Source organism: Poecilia mexicana, unplaced genomic scaffold, assembly GCF_051168715.1.
Source record: "Poecilia mexicana isolate PSO_F unplaced genomic scaffold, ASM5116871v1 scaffold_17, whole genome shotgun sequence".
Classification (NCBI taxonomy): Eukaryota; Metazoa; Chordata; class Actinopteri; order Cyprinodontiformes; family Poeciliidae; genus Poecilia; species Poecilia mexicana.
The window spans coordinates 7,946,391-7,973,176 of NW_028263386.1; the positions used below are offsets into that span (position 1 = coordinate 7,946,391).

The 26,786-nt window shown below is 38.6% G+C and overlaps 1 protein-coding gene across 1 annotated transcript in view; it reads right to left on the minus strand.

Annotated features, from left to right (window-relative positions):
• LOC106929367 (receptor-type tyrosine-protein phosphatase mu-like) overlaps positions 1-26,786 on the minus strand; it is a 192,654-nt gene that overhangs the window by 43,581 nt on the left and 122,287 nt on the right. The window contains exons 14-19 of the mRNA XM_088014377.1: positions 26,645-26,719; positions 24,274-24,409; positions 12,830-13,047; positions 8,849-8,929; positions 7,806-7,832; positions 899-1,092 (exon numbers count right to left, since the gene is read on the minus strand). Coding sequence (XP_087870503.1) covers positions 899-1,092; positions 7,806-7,832; positions 8,849-8,929; positions 12,830-13,047; positions 24,274-24,409; positions 26,645-26,719 — 731 coding nt within the window. The remainder of the gene's footprint in view (positions 1-898; positions 1,093-7,805; positions 7,833-8,848; positions 8,930-12,829; positions 13,048-24,273; positions 24,410-26,644; positions 26,720-26,786) is intronic.

Below are 26,786 nucleotides of genomic sequence, written 5' to 3' on the forward strand. Positions count from 1 at the left end.
TCGATAAAAAACCCTTTGACAAACCAATTAATAAGTAGCTGTCTCTGCATTCAATTAATATTTCTTCAAATTAAACAATATTGAACATCTTTTGATATTGATCAGACACTCCAGGATTTCACTATTGTCTGTGATTTTTTGCTTTCAAAATCTGATTTTGTGTTGGTGATTTATAAAATATTTGTGAGGAATTCTGCAATATTTGCACTTATGTATGACGGAAATTTAACTATTTCTTTCTCGCCATCAGAGTTGTATAGTTACTCAATTACATTTACTGAAGGGACTGTGATATATTTTTTTCTGCACACAGGTAAAAACTGCTTTGATTTGATTGATTAAATAATATTTAAACAAATAATAAATTGATTACATTTAAATAAGCACTTTAACTGCTTAAATGTTAAGCACTTAAATATTATTAGCTATTTATGTGTCTCTCTGGAGTCTGAAAGGCCACATAAAAATCTGTGGGGGCCAGATTTGGCCCCTGGGCCTTGAGTTTGACACATGTGGCCTACAGCATCAGAACAAACAAACAAACAAACAAACAAACAAACAAACAAACAAACAAACAAACAAGCACTCAGTCAGTCACTCACTACATTGCTCTGAACAGTAAGGAACAGATGAACATCAAAACAAAACAACACAAAAACTGCGACGGGGCACATTAACAATTCATCAAAAAAGTGAATCTGGAGGGGGAAACAAACCAGTTCAGCTGCATGCTACAAACCAGACACAAACAAAGAAGAAGAAAAAACTGCACGCAGTGACACAGATGAAGCCTCGTTTTTGGCTGTTAAACACCAAAGAACCTCTGAGGAGATGTTAGCAGCGTCTTATGGGGGAGGGCGGCGGCGGCGGCGGCGGCAGCAGCCGGGCTGCATCCTACCTCGTACTCCTCCTTGAAGCCGTAGCCCTCGGCGCACTTCATCTGGGTGATGTGCTGCAGGAGGTCGGCGACGCGGATCGCCGGGTGCAGCTGACCCGTCTGGTAAGGCACGTCCACCGGCTCCCGCTTCCTCAGGGAGTGAGTGTGCGACTGGACCAGGCTGCTGGTGTCGCTGCCCATGTTCTGGCTCTCGTCTGCAGGGGAGCGAGGGGCAAGAAAACAGAGACAGGACAAGGAACTTGAGGACAGAGGAAGAGGAGCTGAACACGCATCGGTGGATTACATCTGGGTGACATGAGGCTTGAAGCAGTAAACGACAAAAGATTTTCTCATAATTTAGACATGAAGTTCCTTGCAAACGTACGACAGAGTATTAAGGCCACACTAAGGAAATAAAAAATATAAACTTATGAAAATAAAGTTGAACGAGAGTGAAGTCGAAATAATACAAGAATAAATTCGTAGTATAATATTATGACTTTATTCTAGTGATGTTGACTTTGTAGTACTATTTTGACTTTGTTACTGTGACAGGATGACTTTAATCTTGTAATTTCATCACTTTATTATTGTAATACGACTTTACCTGGAAATATTATGACTTTATTCTCATATTATTACGACTTTATTCTATAATACGATGGGTATATTCTCGTAAAGTTTATGTTTTTTACATATTTAAGTTTTTCTTAGTGTAGTACTAATACTCTGTTGTACAAAAGTCCTCATACAACTTAAAATGTTTTTTTTGAGTCGTCACGTTTTAACGTCACGTTTCAACCACAAACTTTATCAGGATCTTGGAGTGCATAATAGTAAAATGGAAACAAAAAGAGACATGATTTAAAACATTGTTTCTGAAAATTGTGACATGCATCTGAGTTTTACCTTTCATTGCAGTTTAAACCCTCAAGTTTTGCAGTTTTCACACATTATTTTTTGCAAAATAGCTCAAGCTCTGTCAGATTGGACGGAGAGCAACTGTGAATATTCAAATTCAAGCTTTTGCCATAAATTCTCAATTACGCTTTGTCCAAACCGTTCCACGGTATTTCTAGCGACGTTTTTAGTTCCTTCCATCCTGCTTCCCATTCTGTCGGGCCATCATCCCTGTTGCAGATGAAGAATATTTCCTCCACACAGTTTTTGGATTTCACCCACAAAGTGCAATACTGGTCTTGTCTGACCACCACATTCCCACAGCATGATGCTGCCACCACCACCGTGTTTCTTAACTCAAATGCAAAGTGGGACTGAATAATTCAAATGCATGGCACACTTTCAAACTTTTCTTTGTAAACAACCATGTCTCGTTTTCCTTCCATTTCACAATTAAACACTACTTGGTGTTGGTCTTCAAAAAAACAAAAACAATAAAATAAAAATCCTAACAAAATATTGAAGTTTGTGGCTGCAATGTGACAGGCTGTGAAAGTTCAAAGGCTTGGAATATTTTTGCAAGGCGCTGTATAAACCTGAGATACGCAGATTTAGGTTTCGTCACTTTTCAGATTGCTTTGTGTTCCATACACAGATGGTACATTATCTCATTTACTGTTAAGCATTATGTCACCACCCTCCAGATTGACAACTCTCGGCTAGTAATCTGTTTGTTATGGATGGTCACAACAACACAACATCATTGAGTAATAGGATGAGTCATGTGGTGGGAAGGTTCAGGTCCATCTGTCTTATTGTAGCTGGAAAACACTGTCCTCTATAAGGCCCTTTCGGTAAGACGCTAGCACCGCTGCGCTTTTAAACATGGCGTCTGTAAGAATAAGACATGTTTGGGCCACAACTGTGAGAAACAGCAGAGATTTGTGTAAAAAATTGTCATGAAGATGCTGCAAAAACAACAGGTTTACTTCAGTTTACTGACAGAACAGTACGCTGGTTTGGGCTGCGGCTCATACTGAGAACCAGAGTCCGCTCCAGCTCTTTCATACTGTCCTCCAGTCGGTGGCAGAAATGAGGCACAAATGCTTTTGGGGGGAGCCAGCGGATGATGGAGGGTGTCCAAAAACATGGAGGAAGATGTGAGGAGGAGAGGGTGCAGTGGGGGCCACAGTGAGCATGTTGCAGCAGGCACCATCAGAAGCATCACAAAGACACAGTGTGGATTCAACCCCTGCCACCCAAACTCCCCTTGAACCATGGAAAATATTAAAAAGAAATCTAAATATTACATTTAATTAAAAACTAAATCATAGAAAGAACCCAGGAAGGGACACGGAGATGGGAGGAGAATGCATGGGGTGATGCTGCCATGGGGCAAATGTATGTATTTCGTCCATGCTAAGCTAATGGTGGCTTGGTGGTGAGATGCTAACATGTCCACTTGTCATGCAATCAACGTCAGAATGTCAGAAGCAGCCGGTTGTCGGCTTACTGTCTGAGTAAAAGAAGAAACACCGCCTCCTTCCCCCAACCCAGGGGCCACTTGGGAAAACTTACCATTAATGGGCACTTTTTAGATAGCAGATACATTAGAGGTTACGTATGTAAAGAGAAAGAGAGGAGAAGAGACAGGAGAGAGGGGATAAGCAACAATACAGCATGAGAACCTGTTACAGTAGAGTGTTTTAGAGCTACGCTAAAGGGCAAGATCACATGCCAGCTTTGTCCAAACCGCCTGTGTACAGTGCCTTGCAAAAGTATTCAAACACCTTAGACTTTTTCTTTTTAATGTTGTCTCACATTAAAACCACAAACCTCAACATGTATTATTGGGGATTTTGTATGATAGACCAAGGCAAAGTAGTGTATATTTATGAAATGGAAGGAAAATGACATGGTTTTCAACTCTGTCTGACTAAAATCTGAAAAGTGTGTCATGCTTTTCTTCTTTTCAGCTCCTTCCCCCTCCTCTTCTCTGATAACCCTATTAACCGGACTCTTAATAAATAGAGTCCACCTCTGCAAGTGTTTGGGGCAGATGAGACCAAAACTGAACGTTTTTGGCATACATGCAAAAGGTTTGTGCAGGGGAAAGCCGACACATCCTGCTGGTGAAGGATGGTGGTGGCAGCATCATGCTGTGGGGAAGTTTTTGTTCCCCAGAAAGGAAAGGGAATCTGTCCAGAGGTGGGAGGATACAGACTTGAAGCTGGGGCTGAGATTTACCTTCTAGCACAGGGGTCTGCAACCTTTACAGCCCAAAGACCAATTTTTACTTTCAGTCCAGCTAAAAAACCAAACTGGCTTAGAGAAGGAAATCTGTACTGTAACTGTAAAGTGCAACTATTTTATTCCTATTTTTAGGTTTTAATAAAGAAAAACATACAAGATGATAACTATGTGTTTTTTCTACGGGATGTTGATATAGTCACATAATTTCCAGCTGATTTAAACTGATTTAAAAAATGACTGGTACTTTTAATGTCATTCTGTTGTGGAAATTAAATGAAATTATTCCATGAAACAACAACAAAAAACCTGAAACATTCTTTTAAAATGCATTTCTTTTTATGTTTTTTATTTTTGAAAACTTCAGCTGCTTCTTAATTTTTTTGTCAGGTTGTAAGAGCCTTGGTGGAAGGTGCAAAGAGCCACTTGCGGCCCCAGAGCCGCAGGTTGCAAACCCCTGTTCTAGCAGGACAACGGCCCTGGAGGTGGATGGTTTCGGTCAACATATATTCATGCGTTTGAATGGCCTAGTCAAAGACCAGATCCACATCCACCAAAAATTCTGTGGCAAATCTTAAAAATGTGTATTAAGATGCGATCTTCATTTAATCCTGACAAAGCTTGAGGTGTTTTGTAAATCAAGTTGGGCAATAATTTCAGTTTTTACTTAAGTCGCATGCCATAAAAAGGTGGCTCCACAAAGTATTTACTCTGGGTTCTGGATTAAAAAAATTTCTTTGTTTTGAAATTGTCAATAGTAAAAAAAATAAATAATAAATAAACCCAAGTGTCATATTTTATCCAGTTATGAACAATGACTAAGCTTTGTTAGTTTATCAAATAAAAATCCAGTCAAATTCACTGGTGTTTGTGGTTGCAACGTGACGAAGTGGGAAACATTTAAAGGGGTGTGAATACTATTTCAAGCCACAGCAGAAAGCCAAATAAAGACGGGGGATGATGCCGAGTGGATTGATGGCGCCACTTCAAGAGTGCAAGACATAAATAAATAAATAAAAAAGAATAAAATCAACAAAAGAAAATAAGGAAGTCGTAAATTTCAGGGAGAGAATAACCATGACTGAATTTGGAATTTGTTTCAGATGTTATTTTAATGAAGCCAACAGAGCATTCTGACATTTTGCTTTATTTTTCTCCACTAATTGCTATAATTATATTTGCGTGTGCTCTGTGGAAACACCTGCATTTGCAGTTTTTTTCTTTAAAATTAATGTCTAAAATAATGCCTAAGGAAGAAGAAGAAAAAGTCTCGTGATCTAATCAGTTCTGATGGTTCACCTCGTCTGACGAGACGACGCTGCAACCTTTTCGAGGGGCCGCAGCGATGTGATGTTAATCGCTTTGCGCTTCATTAAATGTGGAACTAACATAAAGCAGCTGTCACGCGGCGAAGTGATGAAACTTACTGCTTTAATTTGCACTGAGGTGGAAGTAATGATAAAAATATATATTATAAAAAAAAAAAACACAACTCAACAGTTGGTTTGGTGCTTAAAAATGCACAAATGATTGCGTGTTACTTATTGCGTCTTTGTTCTGTGGCCTTGAGTGTTTAATTATTACGGTTCCAGTGGCCCATTTAGCTCAGAAGCAACGCTCGTAGAAAAGCATCTGCCTGTGCGAGGAGCTGAACGAGGGCAGTAATAATTAACAGAGGAACAAAATGCTTTTTATGATTCCACTTTATCGCTGAACAAGATGTATAAACATGGCAAAAATATAAGAAATAAAAGCCCAAAACAAAAACAAGTAGGTCAACAGCACTTCGCCAAAGGCAGGGGGAGCGACTTAAAAAAGAATAATAGAAAAGGTTGTTGTTGTTTTGGAAGGACGGGAAGGTGGAGGGAGGAAGAGGAGGGCAGCATGGCTGATGTTTAACTTTACAACCACATCTCAATAAATTACAATTTCATAAATTTTATTTTAGTAATTAAGCTGAAATGGGGGAATCTGCTATATTATATAGATCCATCACACATAAAGTCAGTTTTTACAGCTAATAAAAACAGAATTGTACTGCACAGCGTACACACTCCATGAATTGAATGAATTACTGGAGTCTGTGGTTCTGCTGAGGTATTAAGGAAACTCGGGTTGCTCATTTGTATTTTTTGGGTCTGGAGTTTGTAATTTTCTTCTTGACGATTCTCCATAGACTCTCTATGTGGCTGATGGTCAATCAGGCAGTGACATTTGGTGATTAAGCCAGATATTAAATCCTTTTTGTAGTGCTGGGAGGTGAAGGGTCCTGCTGGAAAATGAAATCAGAGTATCTGAATTTGGATTTGATAAAACAAAGTGGACCAGCACCAGTAGAGGATATGGCTCCTTAAATCAACACTAACTTTACATCGGACCTCCAGCAATTTAGATTCTGTTCCTTTACACTCTCAATCCAGAGTCTGGGACCTTCATCTCCAAATGATAAAATAAAACTGTCTTTGACATGAAAAGAGGACTTGAGGCCCCTGAGCATCAGTTCTTTCTTTTTCCTCCTTAGCTCAGGAAAGACGACTGCACGTACACCTTTTTAGCAGTTTTTCCTTCCACTCAACTTTCAAAAATATGCCTGGATACAGCACACTCTGATGCACTACCCTCTTCAGCAATGACCTTTTGTGGCCTAAAATGAGGCTGTCAGAAGTCTTCTCTGTGATTCATAATATCACGTAACTTCTATTGTTTATATTTTAAAATTGTACGTTTTTTTTAGTCTATAACATCTCACTCCAACTCTTTTTTATTGTCTCATGCAATTTTGATTTAATTTGTTTGGTAGGGACAATGCACATTGTAAATGTGCCAGAATTAAACTAAAGGCTATAAAAACAAGGTTACAATGAATTACATACACTATTGAAAAAAAACACTACAAAAAATACAATCAATACAAACAATAAATACAAAACAAGGAAGCTACAACACAATTATCATAAGTTGTGGTTCATGTCAGAAACTCAGAGTAAGCACTAAAACGTTAATGCTCAGAGTGCGGTATTCAAGCATTTTAATGGAAAGTTAAGTGGAAGGATGAAATGCTTTGTAGTACTGCAACATTATAGCAAAAATAAACAAAAAAAAAACACCTTTTTGTTGGTTTCATGTAATATTTACATTTTTTCAGAAACTGTTTTGGTATTCATAATGAAAATTAACAACTAAACTCTTGAAATACATCACTTTGTGTAAAAAAAAAATCCCCAATTTACTTAATTACATTACTAAAATAAATGTTTTGTTCAATGATATTCAGATGTATTTAGGTGCACCTGGAAAGTGTTTGGGCTAAATGTTTGGATTTTGCTTTTCTAGAACAACGGGGGCAATGAGGAAGTGTTTTAGTGCCTCTGTGCAGCCGCTGTGGCAAAATTTGCCGCCCCCACCACCCTCCTGTTGCCCCCTAAAGACACTCCCCCCACATCCAGTCCACATGTCTTGTCCATGCATATGAGAGGTCAAACACGTAAGTGACATCACACGCACGACACGCAATGCGGATGGGATGGAGTGAAGCCAGCCCCAGCGCGAGAGAGGAGCTCCCCCTGTTGGTCAAGGAGGAGCGAGGAAGGTGGGGTGTGGAAAGGGTTAAAAGAGGAGAGGAAGAAGCAGCAGGCAGATATGGAGGTGAGGAAGCCGTCTTTAGCTATCCAAGTTTGAAAATAATTTGAAAATATGTGTTTTTTGTTGGGTTTAGTTGTATGAATGTAACAGACTTTGACTGCAAGAATGATCGGGAAGAAAAAAAAAATTGTCTCACCTAAGATAGCTGTTGGCACAAAGGGATCTGCTCAGACGGGTGCAGAGGTTGGAAAGAAACAGCAGTGAATAAAAAACATCAAATCAATCCAAAATCAAAACTAAACACTGCAAAAACAAAATTATACCAAGAATTTTTTTCATCTAGTTTCAAGTTCAAATATCTGAAATAAGACAAAAGTAACCTACAAGTAACTTTTCAGAAAGATATAGGAGTTTTACTCAAGTAAATCAATAAAAATGTTTTAGGTAAATAATTCCTTAATATTGATTTTAAAAACAGCAATACTAGTTCAATTTTCTTCAATCTGCCAGTGGAACTAGTATTGTTGTTTTTAAAATCAATATTAAAGACAATTATTAAATGTAAGCTTCTATATCTTGCTGAAAAGTAAGTTACTTGTAAGTTATTTAGTTTTTTTGAAGTGTTATAATAAAGTAGGCCAAAAATACTTATATATTTTGTGTTTTTGCAGTGAACAAATATGTATTTTTTCCTGGTTTCTCGCCAAACAACACAATGAGAAATAGATTATCATTTTTGGAAAAGCTAATTATACAGCAAGTTTAGCTGATTATGAATCTAACTGACCTTTCCTCCATCTAATCAATGGGCTATGAAGTAATTACAAAAGACACACAATTATGGGTATTCTTTGTAGAAACTCAATCGAACATTTAATAATCCGTCTCGGGGAGCTGCTATAAAACATGAGCAGGGATGTAGCAGGGTGAAAACCCATCCAAACTTAATCTGTCTGCTTTCTCATGTAAGACTATTTTTTAAAAAAAAGCCTGTAAATGTGTTGGATAGGTTTATGTCACATGTTGCAGCATCAGCTTGTAAATTATATTAAAAATGAGGATTCACAGAGAACGTGAAACTCATTAAAACTTGTGTAAAAATGTTGTCTCTTATTAATCTGTTGTGACACTTAATTTTCCTGATTCTATGAACTTAATTTGTCAGCATTGCTGTGCAGGCTGCAACAGAAGCACCTTTTTTGGTTTAGGATTTAACAGAGGAAAAGGTAACATGGTTACCTGGGTAGTACGAGTTTGTGGGGATGGACGACGTCAGAGTGTTGGCTTTTGGCAGCGTGAAGGAGGAGGGGGATGACCCAGCTGCAGATGAAGCAAAACAGGACAAATTCATAACCGGTGTAAGAAAAAAACCCCAAAACCTACGAGTTTTAATATGTAATTAATTAATTTTTTATGTATTTCTGTGAACGATTATGTGCAAAGATCATAGAAAACAGCAGGCAAATATAAATTGGAAGAAAAAAATCACTTTGTTTTCAAAATTTCTGACAAAAAAATCTGAAAAGTGTGGCAAAATCCTGTCCTCGCTGTATTTATGCTGAGATTAATTTACACACAAGTGGATTCTGTTCAATAATTTTCTGACTTCTGAAGGCAGTGTGTTGCAATGCATTTTATTTAGGGTATTCATGGTAAAGGGGTCTAAATACCATTACATGCCACACAGAAAAGACTTGGAAAAAAATCTATAATTTTCCTTCTTGCTCACAATTTTCCAATACATTCCCAATAAAATAGATCAGAAGAAATGTTCAAATGATGTAAATACGCACTGAACATACTGTTAAAAAAAATCTAATGTCTTACCCTCAGTTAAAAATTAATTTAAGGACATTTTATTTCCTTTCTGCTACATTGTTGTGGTTTCAGATATTTCTGAAATGCAGAAAAAACTGAATTTCAATGCAGTTCGCTCAAGGGGACCAGAAACCAAGAGAGTGAGATGAATAAAATTTAAATATCTGTGCGATTCAAAATATTTTTCATGCCCTTGAATTTGAGTTAATCAGTTTTATTTCTACATACTGCAGAATTACTATTCAATTTCGATTTGAAAGTCCTAACTGCCTCCTCAGGCTGGATTTTGTCCATTTTCCTGTTCAAATTCTCTAATTTTTCCAGTTTACAAAACCGAAAAGCAGACACAAAGCCGCTGTAAGCGCTGGAACAAACCCTCCACCAGGACACCTTGTCCTTGTCTCTCTGGGTTTTGTTTTGCAGGCACTGCAAGGAGGGTGATTAGTGTCAGGAACTGCACCTATAGCCCTGGTGTCCTCTGCCCTGTGGGACCTACAGACTCCGTCTCTCCACCTGGGACACGAGCAGCAAGTCCATTTTGTTATGTTCTCCACATACAATGTCAAACTTCCATGTAAAATGATTTTCAAACTTCAAAAAGTTGGATTTTTCCCACTTTGTGAACAGAGTTAATTAAAATGACGAACAATAAAACACTAACAGATGGAGTTATACTTGCTAATATTGACTGTCACCATGTTTATAGTGGTAAATAAACAGTGACAACAGTAAAAAATAATAAGTGCTAATAATACTAATAATTTTGAACTTTCAGATATGCATTTGAACTGCTTTTTTTATATAGAGGACAGGGTGAAAATACAACTTACAGTTTCAAAAACTTTCAAAACAAGTCTGAATTTATTGTGGACCTTTTCCAAACCCAACAACCAAACCATATAAATATATAATACACTCAGATTTATGTACACACCTCACTTTTGGAGCCATAAACAGGCTTCTGGTGCAATTCTGGCTGGATTTTGTCTCTTTGTCTACTCCTATTAGACACGGTAGTGTTCATTTAAATTGGTCGGCTCCCTGGCACTGAGCCTGGATTTTAGCATATTCAGTCATTTTGGTTCGATTCCAGAAGCTTGATCTTAGCCTGCTTTAGCTTGATTTTGTTTCCAAAAGCAGTTTTGATGGGTGTTTAGGATGTTTGTCCTGTAGCATCTGTCTAGCTGGACAGAGAACATCTGTTTTTCCAAAACATATTTGTGTTAAAGAAGGTTATTATGTAAAATAAACATTTTTTAAGCTTCATATGATGTTATAATGTCATTTCCGCATTAAAACATTCCTGGAATGTTGCCTTGATTCTTTCATGCATGTTTGAAACTTTTTTGAAATCTCTCATGGCAACCATTACAGAGTGCCTAAACATTTACTCATTCATTGCGCCGCTTATTACTTACTCAAAGCTCTTCCTTGCACATGCAGTCCCCAACTGAGCTCCTCCAGACTAGCGACAGCAGCAATTAGTAAACACCTGGTGGAACTGTGAGTCTGCTGAGCTCTCAGTGCAACACTCCTAAAAACTGTTAAAGGCTTAACATAGTTGTGATGACAAACTGAAGGCAGATGTTGGATAGAATAGGAGCTTCTTAAAGAGACAGAGGCCAATTTCAAGGGATCAAATTGCAGTCAAATTTCTTTTAACTTAAAAAATTTAAAAACACCTATTAAAGAGACTAAAAGCCTGTGAAAAAAGTGTAATTGCTGGAATGCCAATAATGTTTTACCTCACTATTGAAAATCATTCCTCACATGTGTTTTTCAGATGATGCTTTCAGTTGCATTGGTTCAATGAAAACAATCAATTAAGCCAATAATTTTCACTCTGAGTGAATAACAGAAGATAATAATTCAAACCTGTGCATCAAATTATTGATTTTAAAAACCATTGAATCTTAATGTTGACTTATATTTTCCCTGAAAAAAAAAAGATGAGTTCAGTGCCTCATTAACAGTCCTAATTTCATGCAACCTGAAATTCAAAATCTATTTCCTCAGATGATAGTTAGAAAATGTCCTTCACAGCAAATTTAAAATAAAGCTCTTAAGTATCTAAGACGACTAATACATGACTTGTGCATGCTGTCTTCATACAGAAAATAACCACAGTGCTTATGTGGGCTTACATGTAATATTTATTTAAGCAATTAGGCTGCTGTCAGTTTCTCTCTGGATAGCCATCGTCGTCTCATCCAACATCAACAACCGCTGAGCGTAGCACGGTTTGGATTTTGAGGACAGTATGTTCAGGAATATAATCTGTCATGTGTAATGTTTTGAGCCTAAATGACACTCCTGACAGTAATGTAAGGTCACAGAGAGTGAGAAGACTTCACAATGACAGGCAGAGTGCAAAATGAAGCAGTTAAATCATTTACGCTGGCAGACAGAAGGGCCAGATTTGAACAAGTACCCTAACAGACAGTTAATCAAGGTCAGAGCATCTTTGGGGCTCATCCCCCAGAGATGAGCAGAAACAGAGGCTGTGGTTGTGGTTTTTAATCTGATGGTTTTGGGGCTGGGATTATAGCAGGTCAAGCTCCGGGTGAACGATTTAGCTCAGCTGTCTATCAACAACATAACCTGAGGAAAACTGATAGGTTTGCAGCAAGAAAGCAAACGTAGTGCGTTTACTTTGGTTGGCAGGTGGATTGGACACAGCGCGGCGCTGAGTTTATGACCTAAAGACAGACTTCTGGCTTGTCTAATGTTTACTGATAAGCTCTGAGGTCTGGTTTGGGATTTGATAATGGCTTAATTATTGATTTAACTACCAGACTCCAAGCAGACTGTGAACAAGGATTTTCTCAAGAGTTTTCACCATTAAACAAGCAATGGTAATTCTAGAAGAAAATTTAAAGCATTGCAGAATTAATTCAACAAATCTGATCTGAGAAAAGAAGGAATTTAAAAAACAATGCGAGAAATGAAGCTGTGATTAAAGTAATAACACAAATCAAACTATTGTTTTAAAATGAAAGTTGTTTTGTCAAATTTAATTTAGATTCTTCTAAATGACTCAGAAATTCATCCATTTCACTTCCACAAGTGGTTTTTGAAAAGTCAGATTATTTGAACAGAATTAGAGAAATTTGTGTTGGATTAAGCAAAATCAGAAATAGCAGCTCTTTGTTTAAAACAAAATTGAGGGATGTACTTTTTACAGCTGCATTGAAGAATGAAAACAAAACTTAAGAAAAAAAGTTAGAATTTTGATATTTATTTTTATTTTCTTGTTGTTGGGGAATTCACAACTGTTCTTTAGTCTTATCTTCACTTTTATACCAGTTGCTGATGATTCAGTTCAGATTTGATATCAAGAACCTACCTTAGTGACTTTAAAAACAGATAATAAACCAGAGCTCCTACACGGAGCCGCCTTACCTCGGCCGTTCAGGGTGAGGGTGCACTCACTCCGGCCGTTGAGCGTGAGCGCGCATTCACTGCGGGTGTTCAGGGTGTGGTTGTGCGTGTCCATGAAGGACAGCGCCTCGTCGCAGTTGGTGCCCTGCTCTGTGTAGTTCTTGTCCATGGAGTTGACCATAACTGTCATCTCTTGGCGGGTGCTGTTCAGTGTCTCCTTTCGCTTCTTCGCCAATTTCCTTTGTGGAAGGGGAAACAAACAAAAAGCACACAATCAGACCTAAGTGGACATAATGACCCCCCCGCCCCCGAAACCCTCAAATTGATCTGATATGAGGCCGGTAGCAACGACTAATCAATGTAATGAGATGGCTGGGATAATCTGCCCTGGGCTGAGCCACATTAGTTTTTATTTGGCTTATCCAAGCTGAGGAAAGTATAAATCCTGAGGAAGGTTTGACACTATAACCCAAATATATCAGTGGCCCTGATGATTTAAAATTAGCTTATATTATTTTGGGGCAGACGTATTAGAGCTGTGAACACTGAACTGAAACAGTCAACCTGCTTATACTGACCCACTTCAAGTTGATGTGTTTTAGCAAGCAAGCAGGTCCCAGTTCAACCAACATTAAAGCTTTGTGTTCAGACTAATCCATACGAAGGTGCACACAAATACGATTAATTCATAATATGTAAAAGCTATTGAAAAATGGGTTTTATTTGCATCACGAAACAAAGCAGAGTCGTGTCCTTTGCGTGATCTATCCTGCACAAGAAATGTTCATTGGTCTTTAAAGACCAATGTTTTTGTTCAGATTACTGAACAGGGGTCACAACCTCCTATGATTTTTTTACTTCAGGCTGTTAGACAATAACTTCTATTAATTTCCTTTGGGCATCATAATATTCTTGTACAGAGATGCCTTTTATTGATTTCTCAGGCTGCAAACCACGAGGCACAAAAATGTTTGCTTTTTTTGTACATAATCTGACCTCACTGTGAGTTCATTCTCTCCTTAAAAACTGAAAAACTGACTCTGGTCCAATTTAAACCATGTGCTTAAGATTATGGGGCCTATACGTCCTAACAGGTATGTGATGTTTTAATGTTTTTGGAGCCCAACTGGTCAATTAAGATGCTACACACCAGCATGCTAGCTAACACGCTCGACTTAAAAGTTGGGGCAATGACAATAACATTATGTAATTACTCAATATTGTGCCAGGATTTGCATATTTTCTGTCTACACTGATGAAGATTCACTCAGCATGCTGATGTCCTGGGATGGCTCCAACAGCAGGGCAGACTGACCAACTTTCTGATTAATTCAACTAATCATTTTTTTCATTGGTTTTAATGGCAAAGGTACATTTCTCTCTCCTAACACAGAAGAAGCAGGCTGTACATTTACACCCTTCGTCCCGATATACATACTTTACAAAATAGAAGCAGACTGATTGGGCTTGATGTTTGACTAAATGTGTTTAATGTTTGACTAGATATGCCAGCAGAAGTGCTTAAAAACATTTTTACGATCAGATTTCATTTAAGATGGCTTTTGGTCAATAAAGATGTTCACTAAACCAGCCAATTCTTCAACTTACACTTCAAATCTTATCAAGTATTTTTTGTTTAGTTTCTAGGGCAAACATTTTTATACACTTGAAGTAAGACAAAACTAACTTAAAAGTAACCTTCCAGCAAGTTATAGGGGCTTTACGTAAGTAAATCCTTAAGATCCTTAAGTTACTTGTAAGTTAGTTTTGCAGACAAAAACTACTTGGTAAGATTTTGCGTTTTTGCAGTGTGAAGACTAAATTTGCTATCCGTTAGCCCTGTTTAAAAGCCTCCGGAAGCTGACCCCAGCCTTTGACATTATTGTTACGGTATTTTGGCAATAAACGCTGCCTTACCGTGCCACCCGATGAGACAATCTTCATGTAGTTTTATGCACGATGCAGTAAAGAAGTGGAGCAAACAGCATGAGAACTGAAGTAATAGCCATATCTGATGTCTGCCGCTACTCTGTAGCTGGAAGGGAGCGAGCAGTGTAAAAATTAACTATGGCAACCCTCACACTGATTCTCGCACTCTGTTACTCTCTGCGTGACCCCCTTTCCCTATCTGAATTGAAGCCTCTCTGGCGGACAACTGCTGTCTAATGATGCTCTCCTGCTGCTTTGTTTTCGCAAATCTCCTCTGTTTATTCAATTTTGTCAGTGTCTCATGCCATATGGCAAAGGACTCCCGCTGCCTTCAAACAGCCATTTGCTCTGAAGGCCACGACGTGAAGCTAATAGCGGATCCATTCTTCAGAAAGCCGGGTGACAAAGTAGTTACATTTTCCCAAGCTGGACTCACTTTTTGTCTTTAATCTGCAATTAGAGCCGGGAACAAAATGGCAATCTTGTTGCTCTTTTTTCCATTATATCTCCATAACGTAGTAAGGAGTGAGGAGGGGAGAGGGTAGCTCCATGTACCCCGGGCGATAGAGACTGATTCAGCACTGTGCGCACTCATGGAGGAGACGATTAAGAACTATTGTGAGGCTGGTTTTAAAACTGTATCACTGTTCTTATTCCCACAAAGACTTGGATTTCCTCTTTTCCTGGCCTGTGTGACAGTTGAAGCGAGAACACTGAAGATAAATGAGGCTGCACAGGCACCAGTGCCAAAAATGAGGAAAGCGCCAGTAATACTAGGATGTTTGCAAGGCACTGTGGGTGTTAGATGAAGATTAATTGGCATGCTATTCTTTCCTCATTTGTGGAAGGGAAGAAAAATTAACGACAGAAGACCATAATACTGAGTCTGATATGAAAAGAGAGAGAGAATGAGAGGAGGTTTACAGTGGATTGTTTGTTTAAGTTGATAAATGTGCCCATTTATAATATCTGCGGTTGGTTATTGCAAAGAGATCTTAACAAGAAATTTAAAGTAGCAACTGCTGAACAATAAAACAAGATATTTTCCAATTGAATGACATGCATTTTCATTTGGAAAATGAGACAGCAGAAATGTTTGCAGAAGCAAAGAGTGAGCCAACAGTTCAGGTAACTATTATTAGGCAATCCTCGTTAGAAGATGTGTGCAGTTCAGCACTTGACATAGATGGCAAATCTAGAATCCAAATGAACTGGACTAGGACCTCGATGAGTTCACCAAAAAAACAAAAAAAAAAAACAAAACGCAAGCAGATTTCCTGTCAGAATGCCAGGATGTCTGTTCATTTGGAGTTTAACGCGGCTGCAACTTCTAACAGAGGAGCTTCAAAACCGTAAGCTCAGCATGGTGGGGCTCATTTCAGCGTCAGAATGGCCTAAACCTTGTGACATTGTAACAAAGAAGGCTTCATTAAACGATCTGGTTAAACATCAGAGGTGCAGGTTGGTTTTATTTGACTGACGTCCAGCAGGGAGGAGCAACAGAAGCATCTTTGATTAACTCAGTGGGGGGATTTCAGTGGCTGTGTGTACTGAGCTTTATTTCAAACCTCCCTCCAACCATGTTTAAGCTATGCCATGTAATCATCCCACCTGTTTGCCTGGATACTCTGAAGCCGTTTTAACAGAGAAATGGTCTTCAAAACAACAACCTGGCTCTGTACCTGAAGAAGACATCCTCACTTCAAGTCATAAATTAATGTTCAATAATCACCTTTTATTGTAAAGCTGAGTTCCCTGAATCAATCCAATATAACCAATCTGACAGCGTGAAGTAGGTTAGCAGATCCCAAAAAAACAACAACCCTGAAGAACAAAATGAGAGAGGTTTTGACATTTATCTACCTGGAAAGTCATTTCAAGGACTTTGGGACTCCAGAGATTTACACTGAGAGTAATTATCCATAAATCAAGAAAAGGTGAAACGGTGGTGAACCTTTCCAGGGTAGGTTGGCTACCAAAATTACTCAGAGTGCATCAACAACTCATTTAGGAGGTAATAAAACCAGTAAAATAAAATCAGAAGATTATTTAAAGCAGGGATTTTAAAGGTATGGATTCCGTCTTCCCTCCTCGGTGCAACATGAGGGAAAAAATAAGCCAGAAAAAATGAACTGCGCATATTTAGCCAACTTGAACAAGCCCATGCCAGAGACCATATATGTATTCATATATATTTTTTATTTTTGTGTACCTAAAGCTACGGTGAGTGATGATTCTGGGACAATCAAATTTAAATAAAAATAACCATGACTATTTAAAGTTTGTCTTCTACTGGGCTGGATCTGAAGATGCTTCTCTTCCACAGTGAGTTCTGCCAAGAGGTGCTAGCTTAAGCCAGTGTTTACTTTTCACTGATGAAAAACTGGGAAAAATAGCATTCATGGTAGAGTTTCAAGATAAAACATGATGCTGGCCTCACATGGAGTAGCTTGTAGAAAACATCAGGGTCCCAAAAAATATTTTGTGGACCGCTGAAGTAAAAGTGGAACTTTTCTAGAAGGTGTCTACCTTTGTGTAAAACCAGCAGAGAATTGGTGTTGATGGTTTGATGGTTCTGGCCTGCTTCTCTGCTTCCGGACCTGGACATCCAGCCATAATTGATGGACCCATGAATTTTGGTTTCTAACAGAAAATCCATAAGGAGAATGTCGGAGCTTCCCTTTGCGATTCAAAGCTCAAGTGCAACTGAGTTATGTAGCAGAAGGATTTGGAGTGGTCCAGTCAAAGTCTGAAATTAAATCTGATTAAGGTGCTTTAGCATGACCCTAAATGGGTTGTTTAAGGCTGAAAATCCCATTATGCGCTGAATAAAAGACAATTCCCCAAAGACTAAAATAATCAAATCCAACAAAAAAAGCAGCTACTGATAAGAAAGACATCAGTAAAAGGGCAAATACATTTTCACTGCACTGTAAAAGCAGCATTCCCTGTAGGTCAGCCTCCCTCAACGATATAGTACTGCTTATGTTTGGTAATGCTGTTTTTTTTTTTTTAACCAGATCAATTCCTGCTCAGCACCCTCTTGGCCTGCTCGAGGTGTTTTCTCTTTTCTTCTTCCTCATCAAGATGCAGAGCTTGTAGTTACAAAACTCTTGGAGGCTTGTACCAATTAATACAATTCTCGCCACATGTTCAACTAGTAAAGTTTAATGAAGGTGTTTGCCTCGAGCACTTTGTCTTAAACATTGTTACATTTAGTGCAACCCTCTTCCTGTCACCCAGTGCAATGGGAGTGATTATTAAAACTGACATATGGAAAGATGGTGATAATGTCGGAATATGTAGGTGAAATTGCAGACTCTTCAATTTCGACAAAGTCTTATTTTAGGTAGAGGAAGGCATCTTTTTTTTTAGCCTTTACACACATGATTTCATTTTCAAAACTTTGTCAGCACCTGGTATCTATAAACTGACAATTTATTTTAAATAACATGTTTTAAGTAAGTTGATACAGTGCACCCTTGATATTCACAGGGCTTATGGTCCAAAACTGCCCCAAAAATAGCTAAAAGCAGTGAAAACTGCCTATTTTAATAGTTATAACACCAAATATATCTTGATATGCATTAATGTAGACAGTATAAATTGTGTTACCACTTCTGCAGAAGTTAGTGTTTGCAGTCTTCCTTATCTCTGCTTTTACAGCCAATCAACAGCAAGGAAAATGAATGGCTCTCTTGGATTGGCTGCTTTGCAAATGTCAGCCAATAGCAGGTGGAGTAGCATTGTGTCTGTACTTCAGCATTGTCTTGAAAATATTTTAGACGTGCAGAATTTGGAGTTACATTCCGCAGTCAGTATGTGAATCTGTAAATACTAAACCGCAAATAGGCAGGAGTCAACTTTATAGCAGATACATGGTCTCTGTTTCCAGTAGAAATGACTTAACTTTCAGTGCAAGAGTCAGAGTTTGTAATACTTTGTGGCTCCATTTAACCAGAGTAACAGTCATTATCCAGAAACATGGAACAGTGGGGAACTTTCCTTGGAGTGGCCAGTCAAGTCAAATTATTTCATGAGAAATTTAAAAATGTTGGTTGTTCATTTACCCTTTTAGTAACACTTTTCTTCAGTTGTAGTTATTACATCTCTACGTAATATTTACATATTCTGTATCTCAAAGGGCAAACAAACATGCATTCGACGCTACATTTAAGGACTCTATAACCACATCACATACACTAAAGTTTAGGAACAACCAGAAAATACAGACAGCCGATTGAGAGAGTGGCACACTAAGTGTGTTTTAACTGAACTTCACTGCTACTTGATGGATGAATCCAGTTCTCATGGGAATAAAGACCCAATCACAACTCCTGCCCTGTGCCAATTGATCTTTCTTGTCCCCCAGCAGCAGCATGCAAAGCAGCCGGTGCAGCCACCTGATTAAAAGGCAGTCATATATTTGATCGAACATGCAACTGCATTCCTAATGAGCACTCTGACTGATGTTGTGATGGGCGCGGGCCCTCACAGTCACCTCTGGCGGTAAACCCAAAGTGCATATTTTTTGGCCGTCCGTAGGATGTTCTCGTGGCTTTAAACGACTTTGATGAATGCGTCGGAACATTAATAGGTTTCATCAATCATACACGTGTTGTCAGTTTATGACTGGCAACACAGTTCCCATCAGAGCTGTGGGTGAGACTCAGGAGAAAGTCCAAAAGATGGTCTGCAATTAATGAAGCAGCACATGTTTGCTAAATTTGATTGGCTGATTGAATGAAGACTTAAATGCAATATTTATTGTATACATTGTGTATCTGGACTTTCCTGATCTACATGAATGCAATAAAACAGCTTTTTATGTTGTAGTTTGGCCATCACGTTAACATATTCAGATCTTGACAGACGTAAATACATTTGCAACGGCCTTTAAATTTCTTGTTGCTGATCAGTTCACCACTGCATTTTTCAAATTGCTTTTTTTTTTTTTGTTCCAATTTTAAATACTTTTGATTGTTGGATTTCACAATATCAGTATAAAATAAAGACAAAGTTGAAGGTGCTGTTTGCAAAAGAAGGATTGTAGCTTTACAAACCTCAAGGATTTCTTATGTCATAACTTGCTTTCCAAAGCAACTTGAATAAACATTTTGAAAACGCTTGATACAAGCACAAGTTGGTAGAGGTAAAACTATTATGTCAAGGTCTGAAAACACACAAAGTAGACCCAAAATATTTAGTTCAGTTAAATGGAAATTGTTCAGCGCTGTTATATCTTACTATAAACATATTTATATATATTGTATAAAGCAAGTTTTCACATCTCTAATTATCTACACTTTCCTAAAATACCAAATAATATTTTTTTGGATATTAACTCAAAGAAAAGTCAGTCAAAATATCAGATAAAGTTCGCACAGTAAAATATTCGATATACTATCTCATGCGGTCAGCTGGCTTTTTTTAGATAGAAACTTTTTAAACTACTTTGAATAATTAACTGAGCTTATTTTACTGTTTGATTCACACCCTGAACCCTTTAATGTTAGAGTGTTTCCACTACACTCCCTGGTTTGTGTAGAACATGCATGAACAAGCAACATGGCTGCGTTAACGTTGTAAGCAGTTTTATAAGATTTGCCACAAGAGGTTAACCTCTGTAAAGCACTTCATGTAACACTTATGGGAATAAAGTGCTCTGCGAAACAACGTTAAGCTGATTGATTGACAAAGAAGCCCCAACCACTACACTTATTAAAGTAATGCTGTTTTAAAATGAGTTAGTGTGCTGTAAGTGTTGGAGAGCAGACTGCAGCTTCTACCTGAGCAACATGAGCCTGTTGTAAATGAAGGTTTATATTCTATCCAATGAACTCTCTTGAAGACCACAGCAACATTCTCTTTGCTTCACAACATAATTAAAATAGAGTAATGTTGCAAACAAATGTTGCTTTTTTGAGCACATTTGACATGCACAGTTCTGGAAAAAATAAGAGCCCACTGCACTGAACCCCACTGAAAACTTCATGGTTCTTCCATCAAATATTGATCTCTGAACTCTTCCTGAGTTAAAACATTAGTATTGTTGTTTCTAAATGAGTATGAACTTGTTTTCTTTGCGTTATTTGAGGTCTGAAAGCGCTGCATCTTTTTCGTTATTTTGACCATTTCTCATTTTCTGCAAATAAATGTTACTTTTTTGCTTGGAATTTCAGACATGTTGTCAGTAGTTCATAAAATAAAAGAACGACGTTCATTTTACACAAACATATACCTATAAAAAGTAAAATCAGAAAAACTGAATTTTTTTCCAGAGCTGTAGGTTTTACATTTTTTGTGTGAATTCTATTTTATCATCCAACTGTCCTGTGCCAAGTAAAACGTTATGCGGACGCCTGCTGAAAAACATCTTGAAGGAACGAGAAAATCCCACACTGTAACCAGAAATGCTTCAATTTCAGAAGATGTTTTCCTAAATTAACAGCACTTAATATAATAATACCAGTAGCCTAAAGAGGCCCGATCCCTCTTATTCCTCTTTTCACACTAAGTGGCATTTGTTGGTCACCTTAAAACCATAAACCTATGCTCTCCTCAATAAATTGCATGAAGTAAGGACATCTGTATCCAATAATAAAACAGCAAACAATGCTATGCTTCCTTTTTTGGCTGTTTGGCAGCCAAACAATCTCTCCCTGCACAGTTATGACCATTATGCTCGCTCGTGGCTTTGAAGACGCCACTCCGCTAAGTCATCGGGGCTTTGTGTTCAAGACAGCTGTGATCTAACATGAGTGACACGCCGAGTATTCAGAGTAGTATTATCTCCAGGTGTATTCTGAGATGTTCTTTGATGTGAGTCAGCCTCCATTCTTTTCTCTGATCACAGCCCATCTCAAGACAGATTAGTCGGCATCCATCACAAAGGCCGTGCAGAGGGGAGCCGACGAGCTACGGCGGGGAAGGCAGAGCCGCAGAATAAGCTTCTTTACCATTAAATGGTGTGATGTCAAATCATCTGTATTTTTCAGAAGAAACAAGATCGGTTGGGGCTATTGTTTTATGATATTAGAGGCATGGAAGTAGAAAAGCAGCTAATCTGTGATTAGCTGACACAACTCCACCATAACCATAGAGAGTCAATGGCACGGATGTGCATCAAATGCCAAAAAAACATGCGTTGAACAGAAGCAAAAAAGGATGTTGGGGGTAAAGAAAAAAAAAATGATTGCATGCAGATTGAGTTTAATCAATATGGTGAAAATATTTGCTCATGCTTAAATTTCTGGGGTAATAAATGCGGTTAGCTCCACACAGATTTATTTATCGCGAATTAGTAGGTTGGGAAAATATTTGGACAAACTCAGTGAAGTCCTGCTCAGAACTGAAGTATAAAAGCGCTGTGATGGGCACCTCAAAAACTGCAGTTTTGACAAGTCAACAGAGATGAAACCACTGGAGGCGAATGAAAAATTCACACTCAGTAAAAATGCATCAGTAGCTGCATTGATTTTTTTTTTTTTACATCCTCGTTTCATAAGATAAGTTTGGCAGTTGGACAATCATTAAGGCAGAAAGTTGAGCTTCATCCCTTCTTAAACAAATTTCTGTAAAGTGCAACAGACATTATGTCAGTAGCAGCATTCCAGCGTCAGGTTTGTAATCGCGGGGGCGTAGCGGCGCCTGCTTTTCGTCAGAAGTCGTGCCAATGTGACATACAGTATGATGTGCTCATAGCGTGGAGATGCATTGGAGTGGCGTATCCCATCCTTCCAGCAGAGATTACAGCTGGGCCTCTGTAATAGCTCTGGGCAGGAGGTGGATGACATGGCTCTTTGCATGCATGAGGGAAACAGCGTGTGGGTGAGAAGCATGGCACTAACATTACACAAAGTGGTTACTTACAGGTAGTAAGTGTAGGAGTGATAGGTTCTTCTGCCGAGAGGGGTGGTGGTAGGATTTAAGCAGTGGTGGAGGAGGTGGGGAGGGGATGGAATGAAAAGGAAAGAAAAAGTAAAAATATATTAATGTTTGAAAAAAGAGTAGAAATGAACAAAATCAGATATGGTGGCACACGTGGAGGTAAACCAGTGATTGTGAGGGCAAAGGTGATTGCTTGGAGTCATGTCTCGTTCAGTTGGGGAGGGTCTAAGTAAAGTTCAGAGAAGTTTAACTGAAGTGAAACTAATCCCTTTTTTTAATCAACATGTCATTTTATACACTTATAAAGAGAATTACCATATCTGACCTCTGAGGTTGGAGCCTAATGAGTGATTCGGATGTCTAAACACAACTCCGATTCCCTGGTTGGTGACGGTAAATTAGACAAAATTCAACCAACGGAGTCTCCTCCATCTCCGGTTTGATTAAGACTAATTGAAAACAATTCCATTACTTGGTGCTGATTTTCACACCCACCCACTGATTGCTGAGCTACACAAACAGGGCCATGCTGTGGGAAATGCAACCTATATTACCAGCAGGAGTAAACATGGAACATGGCGCTGATATTGCAGTAAATGACACAGATCTGCCTTCCCAGCCGTCTACGTTTACCAGATCTACAGTACGACAGGGCGTTTATTAATCCTTAAACATTTTCACATTTTGTTACAGTACAACCAGAAACTTCAATGTATTTTTGTCATGTTTTGGTTTGGCATACTTTTTTTCATTTTAAGCTAACAATTTAATACAATTTTATCTCTGACTTGTCTGTTTCTAGTAGACTTTATTTCAGGGTGTCAAAGTAGTGAGTCACATCTTTCAGATTTCATACACAATCCTTAATTTTCCTTTCACTTCAATACACTGGTCTATCACATAAGCATACAATGATGTTTGAGGATGTAACATGACAAAACAATTCAAGGAAAATGAATATTTTAAGACACTTTGAGCTACAGACATACGATTGAAAAAGCAGCTTACACCCAACCCAGGCTAAACTTCAGAAAGACTCTGCAGAAAAGTAACTCGTATCTATGGAGGAAATATCTACAAAAACTGATAGAGTGTTATTTCAAACCTTTACTTTGGACAAAAGGAGGCTGATATTTGCTGAGCATTAGTTCCCCTGATTAGTGGGATTTGTGCAGTGGGTATCTCTAGAGCATGGGGTCCAAGAGCTAATGTAAACTTTGCCTTCAGCTATGCAGCCAGGCTCTTCTTCCTTTTGAGCCTCTCATCTTATTTTCTTTCTTATCTCCTCTACGCCTCCTCTCCACACCACAACGTTCGAAAAACATTTTTTCCCCTCTATTCCCTTTCCGGTATCACTGAAGTGCTGCACATTTGTTTGAGGGCGCCGTAGAAACGGATTAATTTTTCATGTCACACTTGTATCCCGTGGATGTAAACAGCGCAAATGGGCCGTATCAACATTATCAAATTAATTTTTTATGACGCCACTGATAATGCTACCATTCTGAGGAAGAAACATGGGAAAATAATAATAATAAAAAAATAAAATGCTTACTTTGTTGCATGTTCCGAGTGAGTTTAACCTCATTCACACAGATTTGAAATTGTATTTAAATGAGTAAGGAGGACAAAAAGAAACAGCTTACCTTTTCTTCATGAGGAGCACCACGCCTAAGAAGATGATGACGAAGAGGAGGATGCCAGCGATGACGCCTGCAATCTTTACAGTGTGGTCTGTTTGCTTCTCCGGCTCAACCGCGTCAGGTTTGTGAGTGGCTGCTCCTGAAAAACATCACAATGTGTTAGGAGACGTTGCTGTGTTAGCTACTCATGCTAAGATGTCTGAATCTTTATCGGAGCAGGCAGAAAGTCTGCACTGCATTGCATGAGACTAACAAATGTTATTACTGTCATTTATTTGTTTTTGCTTGGACAATGGAGATGTTTGACATGTCCAAACTTAATCGGATCCCACATTTCTTGGATGGAGATCAAGTTATGTAGGCTAAAGTATCAGTTGCAATGTTGTAGTGTAATCGAATGTAAAGCTGTGCATCTGATCGCCTTATCATATTGGGCTAAACTTGCAATGCTTGGGGACAAGGAATCCCCAAGAGGACAAATAATAACTAGTAATAGTTTAACCAACTGCAATGTTGTAGCCAACCACCAATCAAGAGCTTACAGAAACCTGAGTTACCAATTAAGTATCAGCCAATCAACTGTCTTCCAAAATTAACCAAATCAGGGACGATTTATCGATGCACCCCTGATCATTAACTGAGTTATTTAGGAAGCAGGGCCAACTTCCCAGCCGTTTCCACATTATGCTACATAATAAAGACAATGAAGTCCAAGTATTGGCAAGGCCTTTGCTTAGTCCACATCTATTACAGGACTGGAAATGTAAAATTATTGGTTTACTGTTCCAGGAAGTCTTTAAAACATGACAGAAAGGGTGAAAATAAGAATATCTACACAAAACAAGTTCAATTTCTCCCAGGGAACCTACAGCTTTTTGCCTGTTGGTGCGAATAAAATCTCTTATTGTAACTAATTCTGTTCTACAGCTTGAGTTTTTTTTTTACAGCCTTCTGAGTTTAGTTCAGTTCTCCTTTGACTTTTTTTACTGCTTTGTCCGATTTTATATTTTTTTCCTGCAAGTGGTCTGAATTTTTAAAAGATTTTTATCCACCTAAGGATTACTTTTTCCTCGCATTTCTGACAGCAATGAAGTTTTACCGGTACAAGGCAGCTATGCAGAGCTGAGATCTCCTCTCCATAGAGTCAGATGCAGTGAGTAAAATTTAAGAAATACACACAAAAAAGTAAAACAAAGCAAAAACTAAAAGTAACTTCCAACTGTCCCAAAGACTCCACCTTTGGCTCTGTCCTTTGTGGACAATCAGGAATCTGTGGACAAAGCTGCATCACTAGAGATAAGTGTGTACCTACTTTACCCTTGGTTAATCACATTTGGGGCAAATAGTTCTTAGGCTGTGGAAAAACGCACAATGCAGGGCAGAAAAGATAATACCCAAGAAGATAAAAAAAACCAAAACACTAAATATCAGCCTGGGAGGAGATAGCCCACATAAGACGCACAAGAAGATCGGAGTCCTTTTAAAAAGCAGCTTTTTAACAGCATCTGTTTCTTGGGAAATGATAAGAACTGCTTGAAAAAGAAAAAAAAATAGAAGAATCCCAACCGTCCACCTGAGAAACACCATTATTCCTTGTCACCAGTCGTAAATTTAGAAAAATAAATGGTCATGTCAACCAAATCTTCAGGTGAGATTCCCATTTTCTTCCCCTCTTAAAAAAAAAAAAAGAGTGGATATCCATCCCGGGATAAATTTGACATATTGTTTCAGCTCTGTTGTGCCGTTATCAACAAGATTTATTTGAAAAATAGATATAATTTTAGGCAAAACGGTGAAGGATTGCCAGTCTGTGACAGACATCATGTCGGGAGAGTGATGGAGGTGATTTTGTCCCCAAACATTGTTTCACACTAATCTCGCAGAAATGCTGTCAGCGTCAAATCCCCATCTGAGCTTCGAAAAAGCTGAAGGTTCATCCACTATTCCTGCGATTTAGCTGCAGAGAGACCCTGGATCTCTGCTCAGCAAGGAGGAACTGGGCAGATCCTGAATGGTTACTCTTTAGCATAATTGTGTACGCTTGCAGTTGTCACAACTAACAACCAACACTCACCTAATCTGCCTAAAAATAATGAGAAATATTCATGAAGCAGGATTAACTCCTGTCAGAAATCTTCTACGGTGAGTAATCAAAACAACAATCGCTCCTCACGCAGGCTTTTCATGTCCACTAATACGGAGGAGATGAAGGTAGAAATAAATTCTTTGAATGCCTTTGAGTTAATCATAATGCTCCGATGCAAATTACAAGAGAATAATCAAAAAACTGCACACATGCATTTGTTTTGTTTCTCTCCCGTTGAGGGAGCTGTGAGTGCGATCACATGTGTGAGTGAGTGGCTTTGGGCCTGACCTGTTAGCTGGTTGTCTCCGGCCGCCGGCGCGATGCGGATGTAGGGGGTGGTTAGCTGAGTCACGAGTATCGCAGCTGAGTAAAGTCAGTGGATCCAGGGCGGCATGCAGGACGGAGACAAAAGAGAGAGAGAGAGGCCACA